The 25,357-nt window shown below is 39.2% G+C and overlaps 1 protein-coding gene across 1 annotated transcript; it reads right to left on the minus strand.

Moving 5' to 3' along the window:
• Positions 1 to 1,355: 1,355 nt before the first annotated feature.
• LOC145166194 (aspartyl protease AED3-like) lies at positions 1,356 to 5,241 on the minus strand. The gene is made up of 3 exons (XM_079085136.1): positions 4,705 to 5,241; positions 2,473 to 2,947; positions 1,356 to 1,876 (listed from the first exon to the last, which is right to left on the minus strand). The coding sequence occupies exons 1-3, from the start codon at positions 5,176 to 5,178 to the stop codon at positions 1,527 to 1,529; spliced, it is 1,299 nt and encodes a 432-aa protein (XP_078941262.1). The 5' UTR covers positions 5,179 to 5,241; the 3' UTR covers positions 1,356 to 1,526.
• Positions 5,242 to 25,357: the final 20,116 nt, after the last annotated feature.

Consider the following 25,357-nt stretch of genomic DNA (forward strand, 5'->3'; position numbering starts at 1 on the left):
GAGAAAAAAGATGTGGTGGATTAAATAGAAAAAAAAACGTTTTGGCAACTAAAAAGTCAGGTGGTCTTGGTATAAGGAACCTTTTTTTCTTTCAATAACACTTTGATTTATAAACAAAGATGATTATATCTAAATAAGCTCAGTTCTTTTTAGGTGATTATAGAAACACAATTCATGGTGGAGATGAGAGATTTTACTTGCATAAGAATCGATTAGGGAGTATGGAGTACTATTATTCAGTCTTTGATCATCTACGGTCAAAAGATATTAATATAGATCAATTTTTTATAAACAAAATAGGCAATTGTTCATAGGTTTTTAGGATCTTTTGCAACATTTCTTGATATTCGATCAACAAGATCGATGGATATGGGAACTTGATTCGATAGGGGTATACATAAGATTCTCCGACTAGGATTTTTATAGATCCCAGTATGTTGGTTGTGGGGGAAAGATTGAACAAATGGTTTAAATTAAAGTAATATTTTGGCTTGTAGAATTTACTTAGATTGTGTTCCTACTAGAGTCGGCCTCAATAAAAGAGGCGTTCGATCAATTCTTTGCCTCATTTCCGATTCATGTATTGAGACAATTGATCATTTGTTGATTTCATGTGCCATGACGGTTTCTATTTGGAGGAAAATTGAACACATTGGGATTTGGATTTTCCTAATATTCACATGGTTCGAGATCAAATAACTTGGGAGGACGAGTCGACTTTTACGATGATGGAGAGACAAGGTTTGAATGTGATCACTTTGACAACTTATTAGGTGCTTTGATACTTCCAAACTTTTTGGATATTTAGATCGAAAAAACCTAGAAAAAGACATCCTCTTTGATAATATAACTATGTTAGCGTTTTTTTAGTATTTATCCAGAAATGCTTTGTCGAAAGAAAATTAGGTTGGTTTATTTCAAAATCTAGGTTTAATAATCTATTTTATGCAGGACAGGTTTGTTGATTTTGAACGCCTTAAACAAACAGTAAAAATTGGCCACTAGAATTTCGGATTAGTAACAAATGTTATGGATTAGCAACGAATAATGACAGTGACGACAAACAACAAATTAACGACAAATTAACAATGGATTAAATATTAGGTACTTCACGACATGGGTTCTATGTGGTCGCATATACTACACCTCCTTAGGACTAGCCCGGATTCTATGTAATTGTTAAATAGCTGTGTACTTCTTTTTAATAAAATAGTATGCCATTCTTTAAAAAAAATAATTATTTACTCGCAACAATAATAAAATAAGAAATACAAATTAAACTATATAAAAGCTACAATTAATGCTAGAGTATAAAAAACCTAACAATTTCTCATAAGTAACACTTGCACAAAATATTATAACATTTAAATTCCATAGATAAATATATAATAATTCTGAAAACGATATGTCATCCTCGTACATGAAAGAGAAAACTTAAACTTGAAACCCCATGTGACGGCGATTCTTACTAATACAAAACAAGAACATAAACCAGAAACGATAACTAAGATCACGTGATTCAACTTTCAAGAGCAGCTTTCTGCCGAGATGCCGATCCTGGAATTTGGCAGGTCAAAAAGGATCCGATGATTCTGTTGCTGCATATTCGCGATGACATTCAGGGAAGGTGACGCCGACATAGCCAGGCACGTGGTGGTGCCGGTGGAGCTGTAGATCAGAAAGTTCTCTTGCTTCATTGACAAATCTGCTCCTTCAAACATGAATGTCATCGTCGGAACCTGTTTTCCGATTGGGACTGTGTAGCATGTGTCAAACCCTCCTAACGATGTTACCACGGTCTTTTTCCCCATTCTCCGCCTGAACTCATCTCTCACCGCCGTGTATGCCGGAGTCACTAGCCTTGTGAATACAGTCCCTGGGAAACCAACAAAAATCAGAGCCAAATTATTACTAAAAAGATGATTGCGTAATTATATCATATTTATTCTGTTTTAATCAAATTCATAAAATAAGAATTTAATGGTTAGATTTGTTAGATATTAACTAATTATAGGAAATCATATTATTTTTTTACATGAGATATTCAACTATTTATTGTCAAGGGACGAAAATAAGCTACTTTTTATGTGCAATTTGTTAAATCGTTTAAGACATCTGTAAAAAATAAAATATTACTAAATAACCTTTTAAAAAAAATGAAAAATTATTATATAAATTGGTAAAACAGTAAAACATTGTTACATAAATAACTGTTTAGCTAATGTCATTTCATAAGGTTATGGGTTCTCGGTCACAATGTTATATATTTTGGTGTTAGGACGAAAGTCGATAACTTATTTTGTCCGAAAAACCACTTTGTAGCATAAATTGAAAAAAAAAATGGAAATTCGTAAGTAAACAAGTATTTTAACCGTAATAATATCCGTAAAAGTAAACTATAATGATTTAATTATGATGGTTATCGAAAATATATTTAAGTTCATGTAACATTTTAGGAACCGAATGAATTACCAGAATCCACAATGGTGCCAGCTCCATTGTTCGGGTTAAGTGCGAAGTTACTTGGAGGGATGTTGACTAGCTTAGGGCCAACCTTGATTCCGATGAGTTTAACATAGTATAGTGATGGCCTTCTAGGGTTTGTTAGTAGTGGAGTGAACTTGATGTTTTTCGGTTGACCATTAGGACCCAATCTTAGGGTTCCCGAGTATTTGGGAGATTTGAAACTAGGCAGACAGTATGAGAATGTTGATTTGTAAAGGCTTTTTGATTGAGATAACAATGAAAGTGGGCCACGACCGAGTCCTAAAACACCTTGTGGAGGGAGAGACGTCCCTGTGGCCTTAGAAATGCAACCGAAGGAGTAACCGAGGACAGTGTCTGTTGCTAGGGTTAGATTATCTTGTGCCAAATTCGCAGCTATAGAGGAACTTCCATATGTTATGTTCATCGAGCAAGCGTTTCCTAAACAGTTGGAGTTTTGCACCTGAAAAAACATCCATTGTTATTGGTATTTGGTAGTAAATTCTTGTAGCTAGATCAAGATCTTAAGGACCATTAATGACAAATGATGAAAATATAAGTTTGTTATATTAAATAATAAAAAAACCCATGATAAAAAAAGATAAGAAAGTACATTTATGCCGTTAGCCCATGCTAGATATGATTGTACACGTATAAATTAAATTTCTTTTTCAATAATAATGTCACGATGTAACCATAAAAGCAATATGACAGATTGAAAGTTTTATAATAATTATACCAACACATAATAACTAATATATCTACATATAATGGGAATGTATTTATATTTGTTTTTCCAAATAACATAACTAAATTTTATAACGATAATAGCATTATGCAAGTGCTACATACAAAGTTATCTACATTGGAGGCAAAATCTATAGAAATATAAGTTGATATTATAAATAAAAATAAAATATACTCCATCCGTCCTAATATTATTGTCCACAGACAAAAACACACATATTAAGAAAAACATTAATTACCACTAACTTTATTTAATAAAATGATAGTTTTGTCCTTACTTTGAATTTAATGTTTCATTAAAATGCTTAGTTGGTTAAGTAATAATGAGGGGTATAACATTTATTTTTAGAAGTGAACTATTATTTTGGGACAAACCAAAAAGGAAAGATGGACTATATTTTGGGACGGAGGGAATATTATTATTATCTTTATAATAATATAAAAAACTTGGAAAATAGTACGACTTTCTTAAGAGAAATAGAACATAACCCTATAAATTTAACTTGACGGTGCATAAAGTTGTCGTGAGTACCATGGCATCCGACCAAAAGCAGAGTCACGGGTTCACCAGAGGCCCTTCTGACAAATCCCAATCTCATGGTCTAAAATTCTTCCAAACATAACCCTATAACTTATTTATAACTAAGTACAAATATTAATGGAGGTTTTTCATTTTATAAAGTTACGAAACGTGGCTATATAAAAACTAAGACTACATTTCAACAAATTTATGGAGTTTTTTTTAACATTCAAGATATATATCTTTACTAGCATAATTTTTTTTTATCAAGCTAATCAACTATTAGTTAGTTTTTCAAACTTTAGTCAGTTTTTCGGTTTTCAATTATTAGTTAAATTTTCAGTTTCAGCTGTCTGCTAATATGTTCCCACTTTCAGTTATCATTTTCACCATCAAACTAACTTTTCATCTAACCATACCTTTAAGTTAAAATAAATCGGTTTCATAAATAAACCATGTGAAAAACGCTATCAATAATCCTATTGTACAGGTATGTTAAACTTATTAGGTTATCGATTCGGCTATAAAAGCATCAACACTTGAGTTATTTCAAGCCAATAATTTTTTTAAAATATGAAACAAATTATTAGAGTAGTTTTTTCAAATCAAAGCTTTTCAATAAAGTTATAAATTTACAAACACCAGCATTTCATTTCAAATAATTATGATAGACGTCCACAAACTCAAATAAATAAAGAAACTAAAGCACACTTTTATTATATAAATATAATATTTTTTTTTCTTTTTTCATAAAAAGAACTTAGTTGTCACCCTCAAACAAAACGCCAAAAACCTGAAAAAAAATTATGTGAAAAAAAGTTCCTTTACTGTAATGTTGTCTTTACAACCATCAATGCGTCATGTACAATTATTACTATACAAACATCAATGCGTCATCTACTACTGTATTAAATAGTAATAGTTAAGCTACTGTATACTGTATACGTACGTACCTGTTTGCATTTAGCAGCACCGCAGTTAAGAGACGAAAAAGTAGTCGACTTGGCAAAAGCAAAGCCAGCAGAAGCACAACCGACGCAGCCGGAGCAAGGAACCATGGCCATATCAGTGCTGGTATCCAACGCCATAAGCAATGTCTGAGCCGGAGTTCCGATCTTCGCCTTCACGATGTACGTAGGACTTTGCACGATCTGTCTGCCGGAGCCAATGGGGACGAAGGAGCGTCCGGCGACTAGGTTTGAGAGGTAGGAGAGGCGATTTTTGTCGTCAGCCTGCATTTGGAGGACAGTCTCCGCCCAGGAGACTGGTGTTTTGGGGCGGAAGGGGGAGCAAGGACTGGAGACGTGGTAGACTTTGAGGGTGGAGTCATTGTCGTTTGAGTTGCAGGTTGGGTTTAGGGAATGGGCGGAGACGACGGAAAGGAGGAGGACAAGGAGTTGTGGGAGAAGACACTGTGCAAGCTCCATTCACGGTGGTGGAGGATGACAATGGGGTGTGGAGTGCTCTTGGGAAGGCAGTGTGGTTGGGTATATATATTAATTCAAAAAGCTTCCGATCGCTGGAGTTTTTGTATAAATAAATGGAAAGGTGAAAACGTTACTATTATTTATAAATAAACTTACATATTTTACCCCTGACTATATGTCGATACAAAGTAACATTTACTAATAGGACGACAAAGGGTAAAATACAAAATAAAAAGAGATATTTTATTTTAAGAATAAATCAGGGTGAATGTGTGGTAGTTCTATAAAAAAGTTGGTTATATGAAACACCCACCAAATGATTTTGATAATTGAATTTTTTTTTTTTTTTTTGGGTAAATAAAAGTTCATCCAAAAAAATGATGACATGACCAAAATAGGTTGAATCAAAACATACAAAATATAGAAATATATAAAAAAAACCATGTCTATATATATATATATATATATATATATATATATATATATATATATATATATATATATATATATATATATATAATGTAATTTTTTCAAAAAAAACTGTATTTTTTTCTAAAATATTGCAATTTTTTTCAAAAAAAGTGTAACTTTTTCAAAAAAAAACTACAATTTTTTTTAAAAAACTGCAATTTTTTTAATAAAGCTGCATTTTTTTAAAAATATAAATTTTTAAAAATCAGTAAATTTATATAAAGAAAAACTATAATATTTAAAAAAAAAAACTTTAATTTTTTTAACAAAAAAAAATTAACATTTTAGGTACATATATTCATATTTTTTTCAAATGAATATATGCATATTTCTTATACTATAATATTCGTAAGTAAATCATAAAAAATCTCATTTTTATTAATCAATCTATAAACATAATAGTACAAGTATTTTATTCGATACAAAATAAAATATAAAAAAAATGCTAAGAAGATTCACAATGTTATCATTTCTTCATATCAAGATTTTCATATTTTCTTCAATTTATCACTTTTCACCTCTTCAATATTTTCCACAAATTCTTCAAAATCTACAAGAAAATTTAAAAAAAAATGATTAATACAAGAACACTCACAAAAATGCACATGCATATATCATATAAGATTTATATGTGATTCATATGTGAATTACATGTGATTTATATGTGAATCACATGTAATTCATATGTGAGTTACACATTATTTATACGTGAATCACATGTAATTCTTATGTGATTCACTTGTGATCTACATTTGATTCACATGTAATTCATATGTAAATCACTTGTGATTTACATGTGAACCACATGTGATTTACATGTGAATCATGTAATGTATATGTGATTCACTTGTAATTTACATGTGAATCATGTAATTCATATGTGATTCACTTGTGATTTACATTTGAACCACATGTGATTTACATGTGAATCATGTAATTCATACGTGATTCACTTGTGATTTACATGTGAATCACATGTGATTTACATGTGAATCACATGTAATTCATATATGATTCACTTGTTATTTACATGTGAATCACATGTGATTTACATGTGAATCATATGTAACTTACATGTGAATCACATATGAATTACATGTGATTCACATGTAAATCACATGTAATCAGAAGGCTAAAATATCCCTATAAGATATTAAAGTTATGAAACTATTTGAAAGAGACTATAGTGAAAATGAACTTTTACAAAACGGCAGGTGATATAATTTCTCCCTTAGTTAAAACATTTTTCAATTTTGGTCCCTCATGCTTTTTATGATTTTGTTCTTCATTTTAAACTTTCAGGGACCAGAACCGATATGAAACCTTGAAAAAAGGACCAAAAGTAATAAAAGTTTCTATTTTTGACAAAAAATTGTTAAATTCAAAAAAGTATAGGGGCCATTTTATTAAATATTGCATTTAGAGCTAAACACTTACAACAAGGAAGTAACCATTTTCTAAAAATGATATTGAAGTAACAGCCCCAACATGCCCATCAAACCTTGCAACATTTGCCTACAAAACTCAAATGATATAAGATACAGAAAAACAATGAACCAGGGGCAGTTTTGGAATTTTACCTGACTCTTCACATCCCAGATTTTAACAATAGATCCAGAAATACCAGTTCCTAGAATGAGACCATCAGGATGAAAAGTTGTAGAGGTGTAGCCAAAATAGGTTTATGTGTCCAAAACAGGATGAACAGGGATACTTTGAAGGGAAAATGTGTCCAAAACAGGGTCAAATAGGTTTAGGGGCAAAATGGCAGGAACTTTTACAAAGAAAAAGAAGTGCAAGAATTATATATATCATATCACACTTATAAGATTTATACACTAGACCCTTCACCTACTGCATGCTCATCTCTACTGCTAGATTAGTGAATCCAGTGATCAGTTATCACATAAACGAACTTAATCGATTTAAAGAGCATAATATCACTATATGATAATTTGTAAAAGTTCAGAACCTAATCGTTGAAAAAGAAAAGAAGTAACACAGATAACAAGAACTAAGTGCTAGAATGAAGGAATTTATGTTTCTATCAGTTCACAATACCTTCTAATTGCAATTACATTTGAGAAATTGTCTTAATGAAGACTCTGTCACTCAATTAATCGATTAAAATAAATAGAATAAAATATATTTATACCATAGGAAAGAGAAATCTTCGCGGCTTGATCAATCGAGGAAGAAGACACCAGAACGAGATATTTACCACTGGAAGGAGAAATCGTCGCCTACTGTAGATTTAAGATCTGTAGCTGTGTACGTTTTTGGTGAGATCAGAAGGCATCAAAAAATCGATCCATCGGAGGAGCTGTAATACTCGATCGACAGAGGATCATCTTCTCCAACCAAACATTCAATTGGATCTCCATACAATCGATTCCACTCCAACTAGACATTCGATAGGGCTGTCTTCTCCAAATCGACAAGTCAAGATCAAATTCAGAAGAAAACGACCGACCTAATGCTTCTTTGTAGACAATCTGCGTAGGTTCTGATGAATTATACAATGCAGTTCTTCACATCTTGTCACACTTCAACGACAATTATACGATGCAGTTTTCACATCCTGTCACCATTCCTTTTGCCGTTGATCGCTTTAAATTTCGACGCTTTGGATTGGTTCTTTGGTTCCTTTATTAATAATGGTTCTCTATTGAACTTTTCTATATATATATATATATATATATATATATATATATATATATATATATATATATATATATATATATATATAAAGGGAAGGGTTATTTGGAAAACAAAAAAACCCTAAAAATCATAAAAATGCATAAAAAAATACCAAGACATCACAAAACTTTTTTTTTGATTTTTTTTATCAAAAAATCGCAGCATTTTTAACAATTTCGCTGAAAAAAAAATAAAAAAGCAATCTTTTTTTTTGTTTTGTAAATTTTTTTTTTCAGCGATTTTAATGATTTTTAGGGTTTTTTTTTAGGGTTTTTTGTTTTCCATAGAATCCAAACATATATATATATATATATATATATATATATATATATATATATATATATATATATATATATATATATATATATTTGTAAAAAAGCCACAACATTCCATGAGTCTTTCAAATATTCTTCTTTTCACAGGAAATAAAGGTTTTGCCCCTGCCAGTTCCATTTGAGTCAAATTAAAACCAAGTTTAACTTTCTTTATTAAAATCCTTTTATGTTTATTGTTCTCTCTTTATTACGCATTTTCAAACACAAACACCTCTTGTTCTTTCACTTTTGAATCATTTGTGTCATGAGATTTTATATGCATGCCAAAACCACCACTACATCAACTCTCTATATAATCCATGAGAGAAAGAAGAGAAAAAAAGGAGAGGCAACACGTTCATGGAAAGGCCGTGGCGTACACCAGATAATGCCACGGTCATGGCTCCACCTCAGCACAACGTTGTCCCTATGGTGGTTTCACACCGCCCCTATTTCATTTGATAGAAATGTATAGCCCCTTGGTTGATAATGTCCTTGACACAAATAAGTTTTTATTTTATCAATGGTCTATCCGTCGGGTCTTTTGGAAGATCTTTCAAATCAACACTTATAATTGGATTGTAGATTGTGGAGTTTGTGGTCTTTGTGGATTTACATCAGAAACTGATGGGAACGCTTGCTTAGAGCATTGTCTTTTGGAGTATTCTTTAGCACTTGATTCATTTGGCGCTTGGTGTCACAGGCCATCTTTCTTGCTGTTTTTAGGCCCATCTAAAGAACGTTGGAACATTTAAGAATTATCAGGAAGAAAATAGTCAAATCTAGGACACACTAGAAGAAAAAAAAAAGATTATAGAATGTTTCGAAAGATAGTGAAATATTCTACAACATCCCGGAAGGCGTTGGAAGGATCTAGAATATCCTAGAAGATACTAGAATGTTCTAAAACATAGCAGAAGTCGCTAGAAAATTCTAGTTTATCATGGAAGTCCCTAGAAGAGTATGAAACATTCTTGTACACATTAGAAGAACCAAGAAAGTCCTAGGCCTATTTAGGACATTAACGAATATTATAGAACAATATGGAAGCCTTGTAAATTAACATAATAAAGGTAGATAAATATAGATAGTCAAGACAGTATGGATTCTAGAAGCTTCCTTTTGAGGAGTGGACAATTCCTATAAATAGGAAGTAGGATTCATGTGTAGCATTCACGAGAAGTTACATTACAAAGTAGTTGAGTTCTATAATACAAGTTTTTCTTTGTGCCTTGAAGTGTTTCCATATCACATCTCCTGATTTCCATGTTCGTTAGTACAACTAGATCATCAAATTTAGCCTAAATTAGTCAGAGAAAAGCTAAATGATACACAAGATAAACTAGTTTCCTGAAAGCAAAAAATATCATTTCATATTAATAAAAATATACTTTTAGTGGAAGTGTAACACTGTAACTTTTAAATATCATTTTATATTAATAAAAATATACTTTTAAAAATAAAAAAAGCACCAATTATCAAAATTTATATTTCTGGTGTTACAAAATAATACCCACAGTTATAGCGTAAGAGAAAATAATCAAAGCCTCATTTATTTCCTTTCATCATCTTCTCTGCGTATATCCTTTTTGTCTACTTCTATACCCGAGTATATAGCAATAACTACGTAAGTCTAACGACCCGTGAGTTACATGGGTTTTGACTCAGTAAAATATTTTCAAAACTTGTATAAACTTCTGTAATCTGATTTCTCAAAACAAATCATGATAAAAACAAATCACCAATAAAACACAAGCAAGTCAATCTGAACCGTGAAGTCACAAATGTGTAGGAATATGCTTATAGGCCTTATTACGAAAACTTAATAAAACGAAATCATATAGATTCCATATGAAAAGAAAATAGGGGGATTGCTTAACTTTCGAGTCCACATATGAACTAATCAACTCGTAGATCTTCAACAACTTTACCATTCTAGACTGGACCAAAGCATCTCTATAAGGGAACTTATCGCCTCACCATACCTTAGGCATTCAATACTTATATATATATATATATATATATATATATATATATATATATATATATATATATATATATATATATATATATATATACCAGTGTTGTAAAAATCGGCCGCTCGAAACCTAGGCGCTTGGCAGCCTCCAACCGCCTACAAATAAGGGTTAGAGGGTAAAATAATCGGCCTTGGTCAATATCGGTCAAAACCGATCCAATTCGGTCCTAATCGGACCAATTCGGTCCTAATCGGCCTTGGCTCGTGTGACAACGTCAAAATTCGAGTCGGTTCTAGATTTGACTAAACTTAGTTGCACGTATAGGCACGACACATACTAGACTTAGTAACTAGAAGCTAAGTTACAACCTACTAGAAATTTGGAAACAAGTAGAATCGAAGGATAGTGTACGTAGATTTCACATTGGTATGTGAATTCTACAACTAGTTAACTGTAACGACTATCCATATTAGGGTCAATCTTTGACTTGAACATCTTTGCATGATTCATGTAGACACATTATGCACTTGACATAGTGGTATAAATTAGGTCCGAGTCTCGTAGGAACTTAAGTTAAAGTTGAAAACTAGGGCTAGTATACTTGATTCCTCAATTTCGTTTGAATCTCGGAATCACTACATAGAATGCCAATAAATCGATCAAAATAAATTACAAACATTATTTATAACTTGAACAAGATTTAGAAAACACAAAAATAATTTGAAGTCTCAAAGATTCTATTTATTTCAATATCCAAAGATTTACAAACTCTCAAAAACCCTAAATGCCCTAAAAACCTAAATTTATAAAATTTAACCCTAAAATTTTTATAAAAATAGTTATGAACCTTATAATATGATTTTATAATAATAAAAATTATGAAAATGCATTCAAGGAAAATAAAATTTAACTCATTAACATTTACCTTTAATTTATAAATCAAAAATCAAGAGTTTTATGCATAAAAAGTTGGTTAAGTTGCATATTTTATAAATAGTTGATATTTTTATAAAAGATTTAAATTTTATAAATAAAAAGGAGAAAAAGATGGTAATAAGCCTCTTAAATTCGGACCTCTCTCCTCTCTCTCTTACTTGAAAACCCTAATACTCTATTTCCCCAAAAATTTAAATCATTTCTCCTTTTCTCCACACTTCACTCTCTCTCACACTCTCTAACATCAACTTCATTCTCTATCTTCTCCACCCTCTAAACCACGAAATTTACAGAGAATAGGACTCAATAACACTCCTTAAACTCAAAATCTTCACCATCTTGTGGTGTTCTTGAAGGAATCGGTAGTGGTACAAGTGGAATGTAGTTCAAGGCACCATTTTGCATCATATCAATTCATTGTGAGTATTTACGACTCCCCCTATTTTCGGTTTTTATGTTTTGGGGTGGAAAAGCATGGACGAAAAGCTAATTATTATTCATTGTATTTAAATTGAATTGTATCAAACTTGATTGCTATATTTTGCTATAATTTGCTATATTTTGCTATGTATGTCTATGCAACACGAAACATGAGAACTTGTCGTCTTAAGTCCCTTCCCTTATACTTTAATCCAACCATTAACTCTTTGAGCAAATGGTCATTATGGATAGCGCTATTAGGAATTGACAACTCCTCACTCGCCTGATTGTTTGAGTGCATGATACCATATAATCTATGGAACGATAAGCACAGATCTTGATAGGGCATCATTCATAGGTCTGGTTGTGAACTCATCGTTTGCTCATACACATACAAACTTGCTTATTAATTATAGTAATGAACTTTGTTTCTCATTATAGCAATGAACTTTGTTTCTCATTATAGCAATAAACTTTGTTTCTCATTATAAATACGAACTTTTGTTACTAGAAACTTATTTACTTGTCTTAGTAAAGAACTTGTTTTCTCATTGTAGCAATGAAACTTGTTTACTCGTTTTAGTAACGAACTTTATTTCCCATGAGAATATGAACGTTGCATCTCATTTGAGCAACATACTTCATCTCTCATGATGACAACGAACTTGGTCTATGCAAACTTATTACTCATTTTTGCAATACATTTCTATTTATGGAAACTTTATTACTCGCTTTAGCAACGAACTTTTATTTATGAAAACTTATTTACTTATTTTAGCAATGAACATTTGTTTATGGAAACTATTATCAATATTCTGATTATCATGATTTCAAACTATACTATGTTATAAACTTGTGAGTACTCACCAACTATTTTTATAGTTGACGCTCGTTTTACATGCTTTTTTAGAAATCATCGAGTAAGTGGAAGTTAGGGACACTTCACTTTTAGGAGCATTCGCATGTGTTGTATTTCAGTTTACATTGTAATTTCTTTTAAAAATTCGTTCAAACTCATTGTAAATTTGTAATGATTTTTAATACTATGGCTGGTGTTTTCTTTTAACTTTTGCTATGAAACCCTTTGTACTGCCATGCCCCGTATTTCCACTTTAGTGGGGTGTGACAGCTCGGCTAACTCTAAAAGACCCACTAGCTTAAAGGAGCCGGCTAGCCCAAAGCTTAGCTGGGTTTGAGTCTCAAAGGAGCTAGCCTCTTTTTTTATAGAATAACTTTTGCATTCATCTGCTATCCTACCAACGATGTGGGATGAACTTTTAATTGTTTAATATATCTTTTATGAATCTCTTTCTTCCCTACTTTGCATCTCCTTCCCCATATTTCTCTCTCGATCTAACCTCCTTTCTCTCTCTCAATCGAACAACCCCACTGCTATCCGGGAACATTTTGATTGAAATCGACTCAGATTCACCTTCAATTCAAACTCATACGGATCTCTCTCGCAGGCTCGCTAGTCACCGATTGCTGTCTGATTGGAGAGTTATTTCACTTATTGCGGAATCGCAGACACACAGTCGACACAACCTCATTTTCCCGTCGACACCAAGTGTTCGTTTTCCTAATTATGTAAGATTATTTGGTTTTTAATTTCTTAATCAAGTGCTATAGAATTCAGTTGAGTTCAGGGATATGTATGTACATATGTTACCAGGTTGAATCTTGTTGAATTGAAACAATGTTAGAAACTTGTAGTTACAATAACTCGTGATTATGTATGTATGTAAGTTACTTCCAGGATCCTTGTTGTTTCTGGTTGTAACAGGTAGGGTAGAAGTGCTAGTGATGTTGGTTTGTGTATGAAACCATCTGCCCACTAAGTTTTCGATTAATTGCTTGAGTGAATCTTGTAGTCTTGATTATCAAATAGTCTCAATTATTAAAGCAAGGTGTTGGTATTCATGGGCCAGTCATCTCTTCTTGTCCGATCAACATAACATGAAAGGGGAAGGAGTTAACGAAAGCAAAACACATCATCCAAATTTATTCAATTCTCATGTTCCAGGGGGTGTTCTTGCTGCTTCATGTTCTACAAAGTGACAACAATCCTTTGCATAATGCCTCTCCTTGCCACACCTGTGGCACCCACTACCAGCTCGACAAACCCCAGAATGACCCTTGCAACACTTTCCACAAGTATGGCTTTGGTGACCACTGGTCCTAGAATCGGAGGTCTTACACCGCTTAGGCGTCGGCTGCGACTGTGTCGGGGCCTGCCGTTGCTCCCTCAACTGCAGCTCAATCTCCAACTCACGCCGCCTAGCAGTCTCTTGCAACTCCAACAGAGTATCACATCGCTGGGTAGACACAAACTGACGGATGTCAGTGTTGAGCATGCGCAGATAACGGGTCATTTGAGCTTGCTCGGAAGCAAACTCTGGGCATAACATCGCCATCTCTGTGAACATGCGGGTGATCTCCGTCACCGACTCCCCATCCTGTCTAAAACTCAAAAACTCCTGTGACAACCGTTCTCGCTCAACCCGTGGAATGTATCGGGCGAGGAACACATCCCTGAACTGCTCCCAAGTAACAACAGCTCTCTGATCATCAGTGTACGACCCAGTCGTCAATCTCCACTAGTCCTTGGCCCCGAACCTTAGCAGGTTCAGAGCACACCTGACCTTCTGGTCAGTAGGACACGAGCAAGTAAAGAAACACCCCTCCACATCTGAAACCCACCTCATAGCCTTGATGGGGTCCTGTGTCCCATCAAAAGTAGGGGGCTTCGTGTTATCGAAGTCCCTATACTGGAATCCCCGAGTGGCTCCTACTCCTCCCCCTGCCGCTGTTACAGCTGATGCAGCCGCAACGGCAGCCGTCTCTGTAAGGGCTGTGTATCGCTCGTCGAAGAAATTGACCATGGTGGTCTTAATAGACCCAAACATCTCTGGTAACTGTGCCCATAACAAAGTGGCAACCTCATCATGCAGGATCTCCCGAATCCTGGCGTCTAACTCATCTGTCCCTGTCTACACCACAGGCTCAGGTGCTGTTGGCCCCTCCTGGCCTTCGTCTCCTGATCCTGATCCTGAACCGGATCCAGTCACAAAGCGTATCGTCATCACCATTCTGAAACATACCAAAAGATATAAGATAATAAATGGGAACCAACTCCCGACTAGACCCTAAGGGTTGTGACTTCCTTGCTACGCATATGGGTCATGTGCTTTCAGTAGTACGGGCCCATACTACCTTCCACACCTACCCATATTTGTCTCAAGTATCACCACAACACCCTAACAATACACATGCACCTGGTGGTCGCTCAACCTCACCCCTAGAGGAAGGCTAACTGTCTCACAACTGACCTACCGGCCTCACACAACCCGCTCATCTATGAAACTTCCACCAACCCTGCAGCAGTAGCGTATGCTAGTCATACATAACACTGTACCCTATAGACTTTCGAATATCTGATCCTACACTAAGTTCCTAATCGACGAGAACAGAACATAAGGTCGAATCAAGCATTCTTAGGCTATAAGATCTTAATTATGTACAGCCGTGGTACATACACAAGTAACTACAGTAATGATGTCAATCTCATATAAGGAAACCCTAGGCTAGCAGACATCATGAAATCAGGCAATTCTATCATGCAATTCCTGAAGATCCCTAGCCTAGTACTAGCATGCTGTTATAACATATCACAACATCAAATAATCGTATGGTATTTTGGGGTCTACTTACTAGCTCCGGTTGATCGTACACCCTGCATCCTCCTTTACATATTTTGAAAACCATTTGAAAAATATTTTCCTTGATTTAAGACTGGAGTCACACGAGTGCTCCTCAAATTCACTCAAACCAAGGCTCTGATACCAACTTGTAACACCCATAAAATTCAAGCCAAATTAAAACTTTTCAAAACATTAAAAACCAACAGTTATTACAGACTGGTTTTCAAAATAGTCTATATCAGAGTTTTCCTAGAAACATAAACAAAACATGAGGAGCTGTACGATCATGCCTTCACCTTGCCGCGATCCCTGATGTACCTAAAACAATAAACTGAAACTGTAAGCCCGATAGCTTAGTGAGTTCCACCAAAATACCGATACACTGCTCATACACACATATACAAACAACAACATATACAAACAACAACATATACTGGGTCCACAGCTTTACAGACTGGATTACCCCCTGGGCCCACAGTGTGAGTCTGGATTGCCTTCCAGGCCCACAGCTCACATCTGGATTGACACCGAGCCCACAGTACGAGTCTCCCTCAGCTCGTATCTGGAATGCTCCCGAATTTGTTGGTTACCGCGCGAAGCTGTATCACCTCAACCCATCTCACATAATATGTCGACATATAACACAACTAATGCACATACATATAATCACATGATACTACAGGTAGTCCTACAGATCTACCTAACTGGCATAGCAACTAACATGCAACACTAACTCATACTCAACATACTACCAACTGCTAGGAAATCATATCCAATGGGCTGGCCTTGGTGCCTTAAACCCCTTAGTATAGTGAGGATAACTCACCTCGCAACTGTCGACTCGAAAGATAAGCTCAAACTCTCGGATCACCGCCACCAACTCCACCACCTATATTCGCCACACAACCATGTTCATAAATTCCCAAAATGCCCCAGAAGCCAATAGTCAACCCTTGGTCATAGTCAATGTCAATTTCCAAGGTCAACAGTTCATGTTGACATGAACTCGTCAAGTACAAACAGCCACTCGCCGAGTTCCTTTCATACCTCGTCAACTTGCCGAGTCACTTGAGTGACCCGTCGAGCTGCTAATGTTTATGTCCGTGAACTCCTTGGCCATCTCATCGAGTTTTCCTTGCAACTCGCCAAGTTCATGCGTGTCTAAAGGTTGAGAGAACCCTAGCTGACTCGCCGAGTCACTCTACTGACTCGCCGATTCTACGACAATCTTCATTAGACTCGCCGAGTTGACTATGCAACTTGCCGAGTCCCTTCAGTCCTTCATCCAAACAGATGCTTTTTAAGCCATGCTAAGGTTCCATATTGCAGATCCAAATCCCCAAGGCATGGTTATCACGTAAAGTTGCAAACTTTACGTGCATGCAAGGCTCTAGAGACTCTAAATGACAAATCCAAGCTTGCAATTGTAACATCCCGAAATTCAGGTATATCCATTTAACCCTTCTTCTTTTCCAAGTTGACAAGTTTAGCCCTTAAAGGAATTTTTCTGGCAAATGAGTACGCTGGGCGTACTGAAGAGTACGCTGCGCGTACTCATGCGCTTATTTTGGACGCGGACACGCCTAGGTACGCTGGGCGTACCCAGGGTTACGCTGGGCATAGCGGGCCCAGATGCAAACCCTAATTGTGGCTTGTGCCTTATAAAAGGAATGTTGAGGCCTTATCCTCAGCCACCATTTCAGAGAGTGAAACCCTAATAGAGAGCTACCCTTCGTTTCTAGCTTGTGTGTGTGAGTTCTAAGCTTCAAAGTATCATTCCAAGGTGGTGGAAGAGAAGAGGAGGCCATTTTAAGAGCTAGAAGTTGGTGGACAAGAATAGATCTGAGTTCTACAGAGGTTGAAGCTTCTTTCTGAGGTAAAAAGCTCAAAGCTTTCCTTGTCATTTGTGATTTGTGCCTCTTGGACCAATTTTTAGTGTTTTTGGTCCCAAGGTGGAGACTTTATGAGCAAATGGTCTCCATTGGCCTAGATCTGCCATATTTCAGAGTAATAGGTGTTGTATGTTCATAAAAATCCAATCTTGGACGTGAATAGTGAGCCATGCATGAGATCTAGACCTTATGAGGAAGAAGGAAAGGTGTTAGAGTGATTAAGGACCTTTACAGCCATGCAAAGGCTTAAAGGTCTCGACTTTATGGATTAAGTGATCTTAGAGAAGTCAGATCTAGAGTTTGAGTTTATGTCTTAACCGTTTAAGACTAAAATCGAAGGAAGGCTGAAACTGAGACTTATGTTGGGCGTAAATCTCAGTACGCGCAGCGTAAGGGTTCGAGACCCCGATTCTGGATCGCCGGAGTACGCCCCGCGTACAAGAGCTGGTACGCGCCGCGTACTGCCCCTGCTGACTTTCGTTGACTTTTAGGGTTTTGGTCAACATTTGGACTTTTGGGGCCAGGGAGGGGTAAAATGGTCTTTTACCCTTCTGTGGGATTGTAGGAGTGGATGTAATCTAGCCTTTGTGACCCATTATTTACTCGAGAGTACTGTTTATGTGTTTAGGCGAGGGGCTAGATCAGTGTGTTCGTGTGCGAGATTATCCGAGATACCCGAGGTGAGTCTTCTCACTATACTTTACCTAGAGTGGTAATTAGAGTATGTGACAGAGTATGTTGTATGGTATTATATGATGTGATATCTATGTGATTATGTGTTATGTGTGATTCAGAGTTTACAGAGTTAGGACCGAAAGGTCCACAGAGTTAGGACCGGAAGGTCCACAGAGCTAGGACCAGAGGGTCCATAGAGTTAGGTCCAGTGGGCCCACAGAGATATAGCCTCGAGTGGCTAATATGTGTTATATGTGGTATTTTGGGGAACTCACTAAGCATTTATGCTTACAGTGTTTTGTGTTATGTGTTTCAGGTACCAGTGAGGATCGCGGGAAGGCGCCGACATGATCAGTACACACATATGGAGTTTATGTTTTGTGATCTTGGGATATGTTTTGTTTGATGACTATTGTTGAACATGAGATTTGAGAGTGTTTAAATGAAAATCATGTTGTTTGAAAAATGAAAAATTGTTTTGAAAATTTACGTTGTTACAAGTTGGTATCAGAGCCTTGGTTTGAGGGATTCGGATGCACCTTCGGGCGCATTTGAACTCAAACTGAGCATTTGAGGAATTTTTCAAAATAAAACAAAAGTTTTAAAGGAATAAAGGTTTTGAAAAGAGCAGAGCAGAGCAGTGTGTACGATCAGCCAGCGCCCGAACGGTGATTTCCCAAAATACCCTTATATTATGTGTTATAAGATATGATATGATATGCTAGAGTAGGCTAGGTATTCTTATTAGGACTAGAGTGGCCTGATTCGTGATGCCTTAGCCTAGAGGTTTTGCTGCTGGGAGATGCTTGAGAGTGAGTAGATAGCAGCGAGGAGCTTATGAGAGGTCTGCTAGAGAGTAGCCTATGCATAGTGAGAGTAGAGTGCTTGGGATTTGGGATGCTAGGAGGAGGACTTGGGGTGAATACTGATGCGGTGTGGATGGTAGTATTGGGCCCGTACTACTGAAGACATCGGATAAGTGCACAGTCCAAGTAAGAATCCTTAGGGTACTGAAGAGCAAGTAGGGTTGAGTTATCGAGTGCGAGTATGCTCGAGCGGGTCTCTGATGTTTTTATGTTGTATTTCAGAGAGACATCATGGTTGGGACACACCATAGACCAGAGACCAGCGGTGTGAGTGACGAGGAGCTTCGTCAGATGATCCACGAGGAGGTGGCCGCGGCTATCCGCGCAGAGATTCCGGAGATGTTTGGGTCTATTAAGACCACATTGATTGAGACCTTTGATTAGATATATGCAGCGGTTAATGAGGCTGCAGCCGCTGTTGCTGCTCCTAGACCTCAGGGTGGTGATGCGTTGCTGTTCCGGGAGTTCAGCAACACGAAGCCACTAGAGTTCGACGGGACGCAGGATCCGATTGCTGCGATGAGATGGGTTTCTGACATCGAGGGATGCTTCTATATGTGTTCTTATCCGGAGCATCTGAGAGTTTGGTTCGTGCTGAACCAGCTTCGCTTGGGAGCGAAGGACTGGTGGAAGTTTGTGACAGCGCACTACTCTCCTGTAGAGCTTGCCGCGGTGACCTAAGAGAGGTTCACCGTTATGTTTCGTGATGAGTACGATCCCCCGGTGGAAAGGGAACGTTTGGCCCAGGAGTTTTTGACCCTCAAGCAGGGTACCGAGTCTATTACAGTGATCACCAGGATGTTCCATGAGAGGGCGATGTTCTGCCCTGAGCACGTGTCTTCCGAGCAGGCACGAATGAGTCGGTATTTGAGCATTTTGAGGAGAGACATCCGCGAGTTCGTGGCGAAATCGTCGTACCGGACATTTGCCGAGCTTCAGGCAAATGCCCGGAAGAGGGAGATTGAGCTTGAGACTCAGGCCAGGGAGGAGGCGGAGTCTCAATGGATGGATCGACGACCGGCACAGTCCCAGCCGGCAGCCAAGCGGGCCGAGCCCGCCGATTCAAGATCAGGGAAACAGAAGAGCCGCACTTGTGGCAAGTGCGGCAAGAGTCATGAGAGGGTTTCCAGAGCGGAGTCTTGCTACAAGTGTGGCAAGGAGGGGCACATGGCCAAGGATTGCCCCAAGGGGTTTGCAGTCTGTTTTCACTGCAACCAGACCGGACAACGGAAGGCCGAGTGTCCGCAGTTGCAGGGATCTGCCCCTGCTGCCGTTCGAGCTGCAGAGAGTCGGCCAGTGAAGGCCGAGGCGCCAAAGGCTCGCGGGAGAGCCTTCCAGTTGACAACGGAGGAGGTCCGCGCAGCGCCAGATGTTGTGGCTGGTATGTGTTCTTTCATCTATTTATTTTGAGTTTTGATGTTATGCTTATATTATGATATGCGTAGGTACATTTCTTGTGAGTTCTGTGCCTGCTTTGGTGTTATTTGACTCGGGTGCGAGTCAGTCTTTTATATCTTTAGCCTTTAGTCAGCACATCAGTATTTGTCGAGAGGCGTTGAGTCGACCTTTGCGAGTTTCCATAGCTGACGAGAGAGCGGTGTATGCCACTGATGTGATTCGAGGATGTGTACTCGAGATCTTCGGCGTTGAGTTTCCGATTGATTTGGTCCCGATTGCGATGGGAGATGTCTGTGTCATCGTGGGCATGGACTGGTTGAGCCGGTTTGGAGCGGTTATTGACTGCGAGCGACAGTTGGTGACCATACGAGACCCTAGTGGGGGAGTTCTTATGGTTTATGGCGAGGGTACCCGTTCTGGGTCAGCATTTTGTTCGGCCGCTAGAGTAAGGCAGAGTCTACAGCACGGCTGTAGTGGGTTTGTGGCTTATGTGGTGGATACGAGAGTAGATGCAGAGAGACCGAGGTCGGTCGAAGAGGTCCCGATAGTGCGTGAGTTCCCGGACGTTTTTCCCGAGGAGTTGCCGGGAGTGCCTCCCGAGAGGCAAGTAGAGTTCCGTATCGATTTGGTTCCGGGGGCAGCACCTATCGCCAAGGCGCCCTATCGCCTTGCCCCACCCGAGATACAAGAGTTATCCTCGCAGCTGTAGGAGATGCTGGGGAAGGGGTTTATCCGGCCGAGTAGCTCGCCGTGGGGAGCGCCGATCCTTTTTGTCAAGAAAAAGGACGGTTCACACCGGATGTGAATTGATTACCGGGAGTTGAACAAGCTAACGGTCAAGAACCGTTACCCTTGCCGAGGATCGACGATTTATTCGACCAGTTGTAGGGAGCGTCTTGGTTCTCCAAGATTGATCTGAGGTCTAGATATCATCAGATGAGAGTGCGTGATGAGGATATCCAGAAGACAGCGTTCAGGACTCGTTATGGGCATTACGAGTTCGTGGTGATGCCTTTCGGGCTCACCAATGCTCCAGCGGCGTTCATGGATCTCATGAACAGGGCGTGCAGGCTGATGTTGGATCGTTCGGTGATCGTGTTTATTGATGATATATTGGTGTATTCGAGATCCAGAGAGCAGCACGAGGAGCATTTTAGGGAAATCCTCAGAGTTCTGAGATCGGAGAGGCTTTACACCAAATTCTCCAAGTGCGATTTCTGGTTACGAGGGGTCCAGTTCGTAGGACACCTCATCAACCAGAATGGGATATTGGTCGATCCGGCCAAGATTAAGGCTGTGATGAGTTGGGAGGTACCGAGATCCCCTTCAAAGATCAGGAGTTTTCTAGGGTTGGCCGGCTATTATCGGAGAATTATCAAGGATTTCTCCAGTATTGCTGTTCCTCTCACCAGGTTGACCCGGAAGGGCGTGGCTTTCAGTTAAGGCCCGGAGCAGCAGGCCTCATTCGAGACACTTTGCCAGAGATTATGAGAAGCCCCAATGTTAGCCCTTCCGGAGGGGATGGAGGATTTTGTGGTGTATTGTGACTTATCGATATCGGGTTTGGGTGCGGTGTTGATGCAGAGAGGGCATGTGATAGCATACGCATCGAGGCAGCTGAAGCCTCATGAGACGAGGTATCCTACTCACGATCTGGAGTTGGGGGCTGTGGTGTTCGCCCTCAAGATCTGGCATCACTATTTGTATGGGGTTCGGTGTACCATTTACACGGACCACAAGAGCTTGAAGTATCTGATGGATCAGCCTAATCTGAACATGCGCCAGAGGAGATGGTTGGATGTGGTAAAGGATTATGAGTGCGAGATCCTGTACCACCCGGGCAAGGCTAACGTTGTAGCCGATGCCTTGAGTCGTAGGGCGGAGAGTGCCCCGATACGAGATGTTTGTATGAGGTTGACGGTAATGACTCCGGTGTTGGACACCATTCGGGAGGCCCAGGTAGAGGCCATGAGATCGGAGAACCGCAAGAGAGAACGAGTGATCGGGCAGGTATCTGAGTTCACTACCGATAGCCGAGGGCTCATGACCTTTCAGGGTCGGATTTGGGTGCCATTTGAGGGCGGGGCACGTACCATTTTGATAGAGGAGGCGCACAGATCGAGGTTTTCGATCCATCCCAGGGCCACTAAGATGTATTTGGACCTGAAGAGAGACTATTGGTGGCCCTGTATGAAGAGGGATGTTGCGTGGTTTGTGGAGAGGTGCTTGACTTGTCGCAGGGTTAAGGCCGAGCACCAGCGACCGCATGGCAAGTTGCAGCCACTTGAGGTCCCCCAGTGGAAGTGGGAACAGATTTCCATGGATTTTATCACCAAATTGCCGAGGACTGCGAGAGGTGTCGATGCAATTTGGGTGATTGTTGACCGGCTGACGAAGAGCGCTCATTTTCTTGCTATCAGTGAGAGCTCTTCTACGGAGAGGCTGGCAGAGTTGTATGTGAGAGAGGTGGTATCGCGGCATGGAGTACCGATCTCGATCGTGTCGGACCGAGATGTGCGTTTTACTTCCAGGTTCTGGAAGAAATTCCATGAGGAGTTGGGTACGAGGCTGCATTTCAGTACCGCATACCACCCACAGACGGACGGTCAGAGCGAGCGGACGATTCAGACGCTCGAAGATATGCTTAGCGCATGTGTGTTGGATTTTGGAGGGAGTTGGTACACGTATCTGCCGTTGGCTGAGTTTTCTTATAACAACAACCACCATTCGAGTATTGGTATGCCTCCCTTTGAGTTGTTGTATAGGCGAAGATGTCGGACTCCCATTTTCTGGGGAGAGGTAGGGCAGCGTGTGATGGGTAACACTGAGATAGTGCTTCAGACGACTGAGCAGATACAACAGGTCAGGCAGAGGTTGTTGACAGCTCAGAGTCGCCAGAAGAGTTATGCGGATAGGCGACGGTCCGAGCTTGAGTTTCAGGTGGGAGACTTCGTTCTCCTGAAGGTATCTCCTTGGAAAGGAGTGATCCGATTCAGGAAGAGGGGCAAGTTAGGGCCCCGGTATATTGGTCCATTCAGGGTGACCGCGAGGGTGGGCAGGGTAGCGTATCGTTTGGAGCTACCTGCAGAGTTGAGTCAGATTCATGATACCTTCCATGTCTCTCAGTTGAGGAAGTGTATTGCCGACGAGACGGTAATGATACCACTAGAGGATATTCAGGTGGATGCGACCTGAATTATGTTGAGAGGCCAATCGCGATGGTGGATCGGAAGATCAAGGTTCTGAGGAACAAGGAGGTGCCCCTGGTTCAAGTCCAGTGGCAACATCGGAGAGGGTCCGAGCTGACTTGGGAGCCGGAGTCGTAGATGCGGGAGCAGCATCCGGAGTTGTTTTTGGTATGAGACTTCGAGGGCGAAGTCTGGTTCTAGTGGGGGAGAATTGTAACATCCCGAAATTCAGGTATATCCATTTAACCCTTCTTCTTTTCCAAGTTGACAAGTTTAGCCCTTAAAGGAATTTTTATGGCAAATGAGTACGCTGGGCATACTGAAGAGTATGTTGTGCGTACTCATGCGCTTATTTTGGACGCGGACACGCCTAGGTACGCTGGCTGTACCCAGGGTTACGCTGGGCGTAGCGGGCCCAGATGCAAACCCTAATTGTGGCTTGTGCCCTATAAAAGGAATGTTGAGGCCTTATCCTCAGCCACCATTTCAGAGAGTGAAACCCTAATAGAGAGCTACCCTTCGTTTGTAGCTTGTGTGTGTGAGTTCTAAGCTTCAAAGTATCATTCCAAGGTGGTGGAAGAGAAGAGGAGGCCATTTTAAGAGCTAGAAGTTGGTGGACAAGAATAGATCTGAGTTCTACAGAGGTTGAAGCTTCTTTCTGAGGTAAAAAGCTCAAAGCTTTCCTTGTCATTTGTGATTTGTGCTTCTTGGACCAATTTTTAGAGTTTTTGGTCCCAAGGTGGAGACTTTATGAGCAAATGGTCTCCACTGGCCTAGATCTGCCATATTTCAGAGTAATAGGTGTTGTATGTTCATAAAAATCCAATCTTGGACGTGAATAGTGAGCCATGCATGAGATCTAGACCTTATGAGGAAGAAGGAAAGGTGTTAGAGTGATTAAGGACCTTTACAGCCATGCAAAGGCTTAAAGGTCTCGACTTTATGGATTAAGTGATCTTAGAGAAGTCAGATCTAGAGTTTAAGTTTATGTCTTAACCGTTTAAGACTAAAATCGAAGGAAGGCTGAAACTGAGACTTACGCTGGGCGTAAATCTTAGTACGCGCAGCGTAAGGGTCCGAGACCCCGATTCTGGATCGCCGGAGTACGCCCCGCGTACAAGACCTGGTACGCGCCGCGTACTGCCCCTGTTGACTTTCGTTGACTTTTAGGGTTTTGGTCAACATTTGGACTTTTGGGGTCTGGGAGGGGTAAAATGGTCTTTTACCCTTCTGTGGGATTGTAGGAGTGGATGTAATCTAGCCTTTGTGAGCCATTATTTACTCGAGAGTACTGTTTATGTGTTTAGGTGGGGGCTAGATCAGTGTGTTCGTGTGCGAGATTATCCGAGATACCCGAGGTGAGTCTTCTCACTATACTTTACTTAGAGTGGTAATTAGAGTATGTGACAGAGTATGCTGTATGGTATTATATGATGTGATATCTATGTGATTCTGTGTTATGTATGATTCAGAGTTTACAGAGTTAGGACCGAAAGGTCCACAGAGTTAGGACCGGAAGGTCCACAGAGCTAGGACCAGAGGGTCCACAGAGTTAGGGCCAGTGGGCCCACAGAGTTATAGCCTCGAGTGGCTAATATGTGTTATATGTGGTATTTTGGGGAACTCACTAAGCATTTAT

This window comes from Lactuca virosa, chromosome 1 (genome assembly GCF_052849685.1).
Source record: "Lactuca virosa cultivar CGN04683 chromosome 1, Lactuca_virosa_CGN04683_v6, whole genome shotgun sequence".
In the NCBI taxonomy this organism is placed as follows: domain Eukaryota; kingdom Viridiplantae; phylum Streptophyta; class Magnoliopsida; order Asterales; family Asteraceae; genus Lactuca; species Lactuca virosa.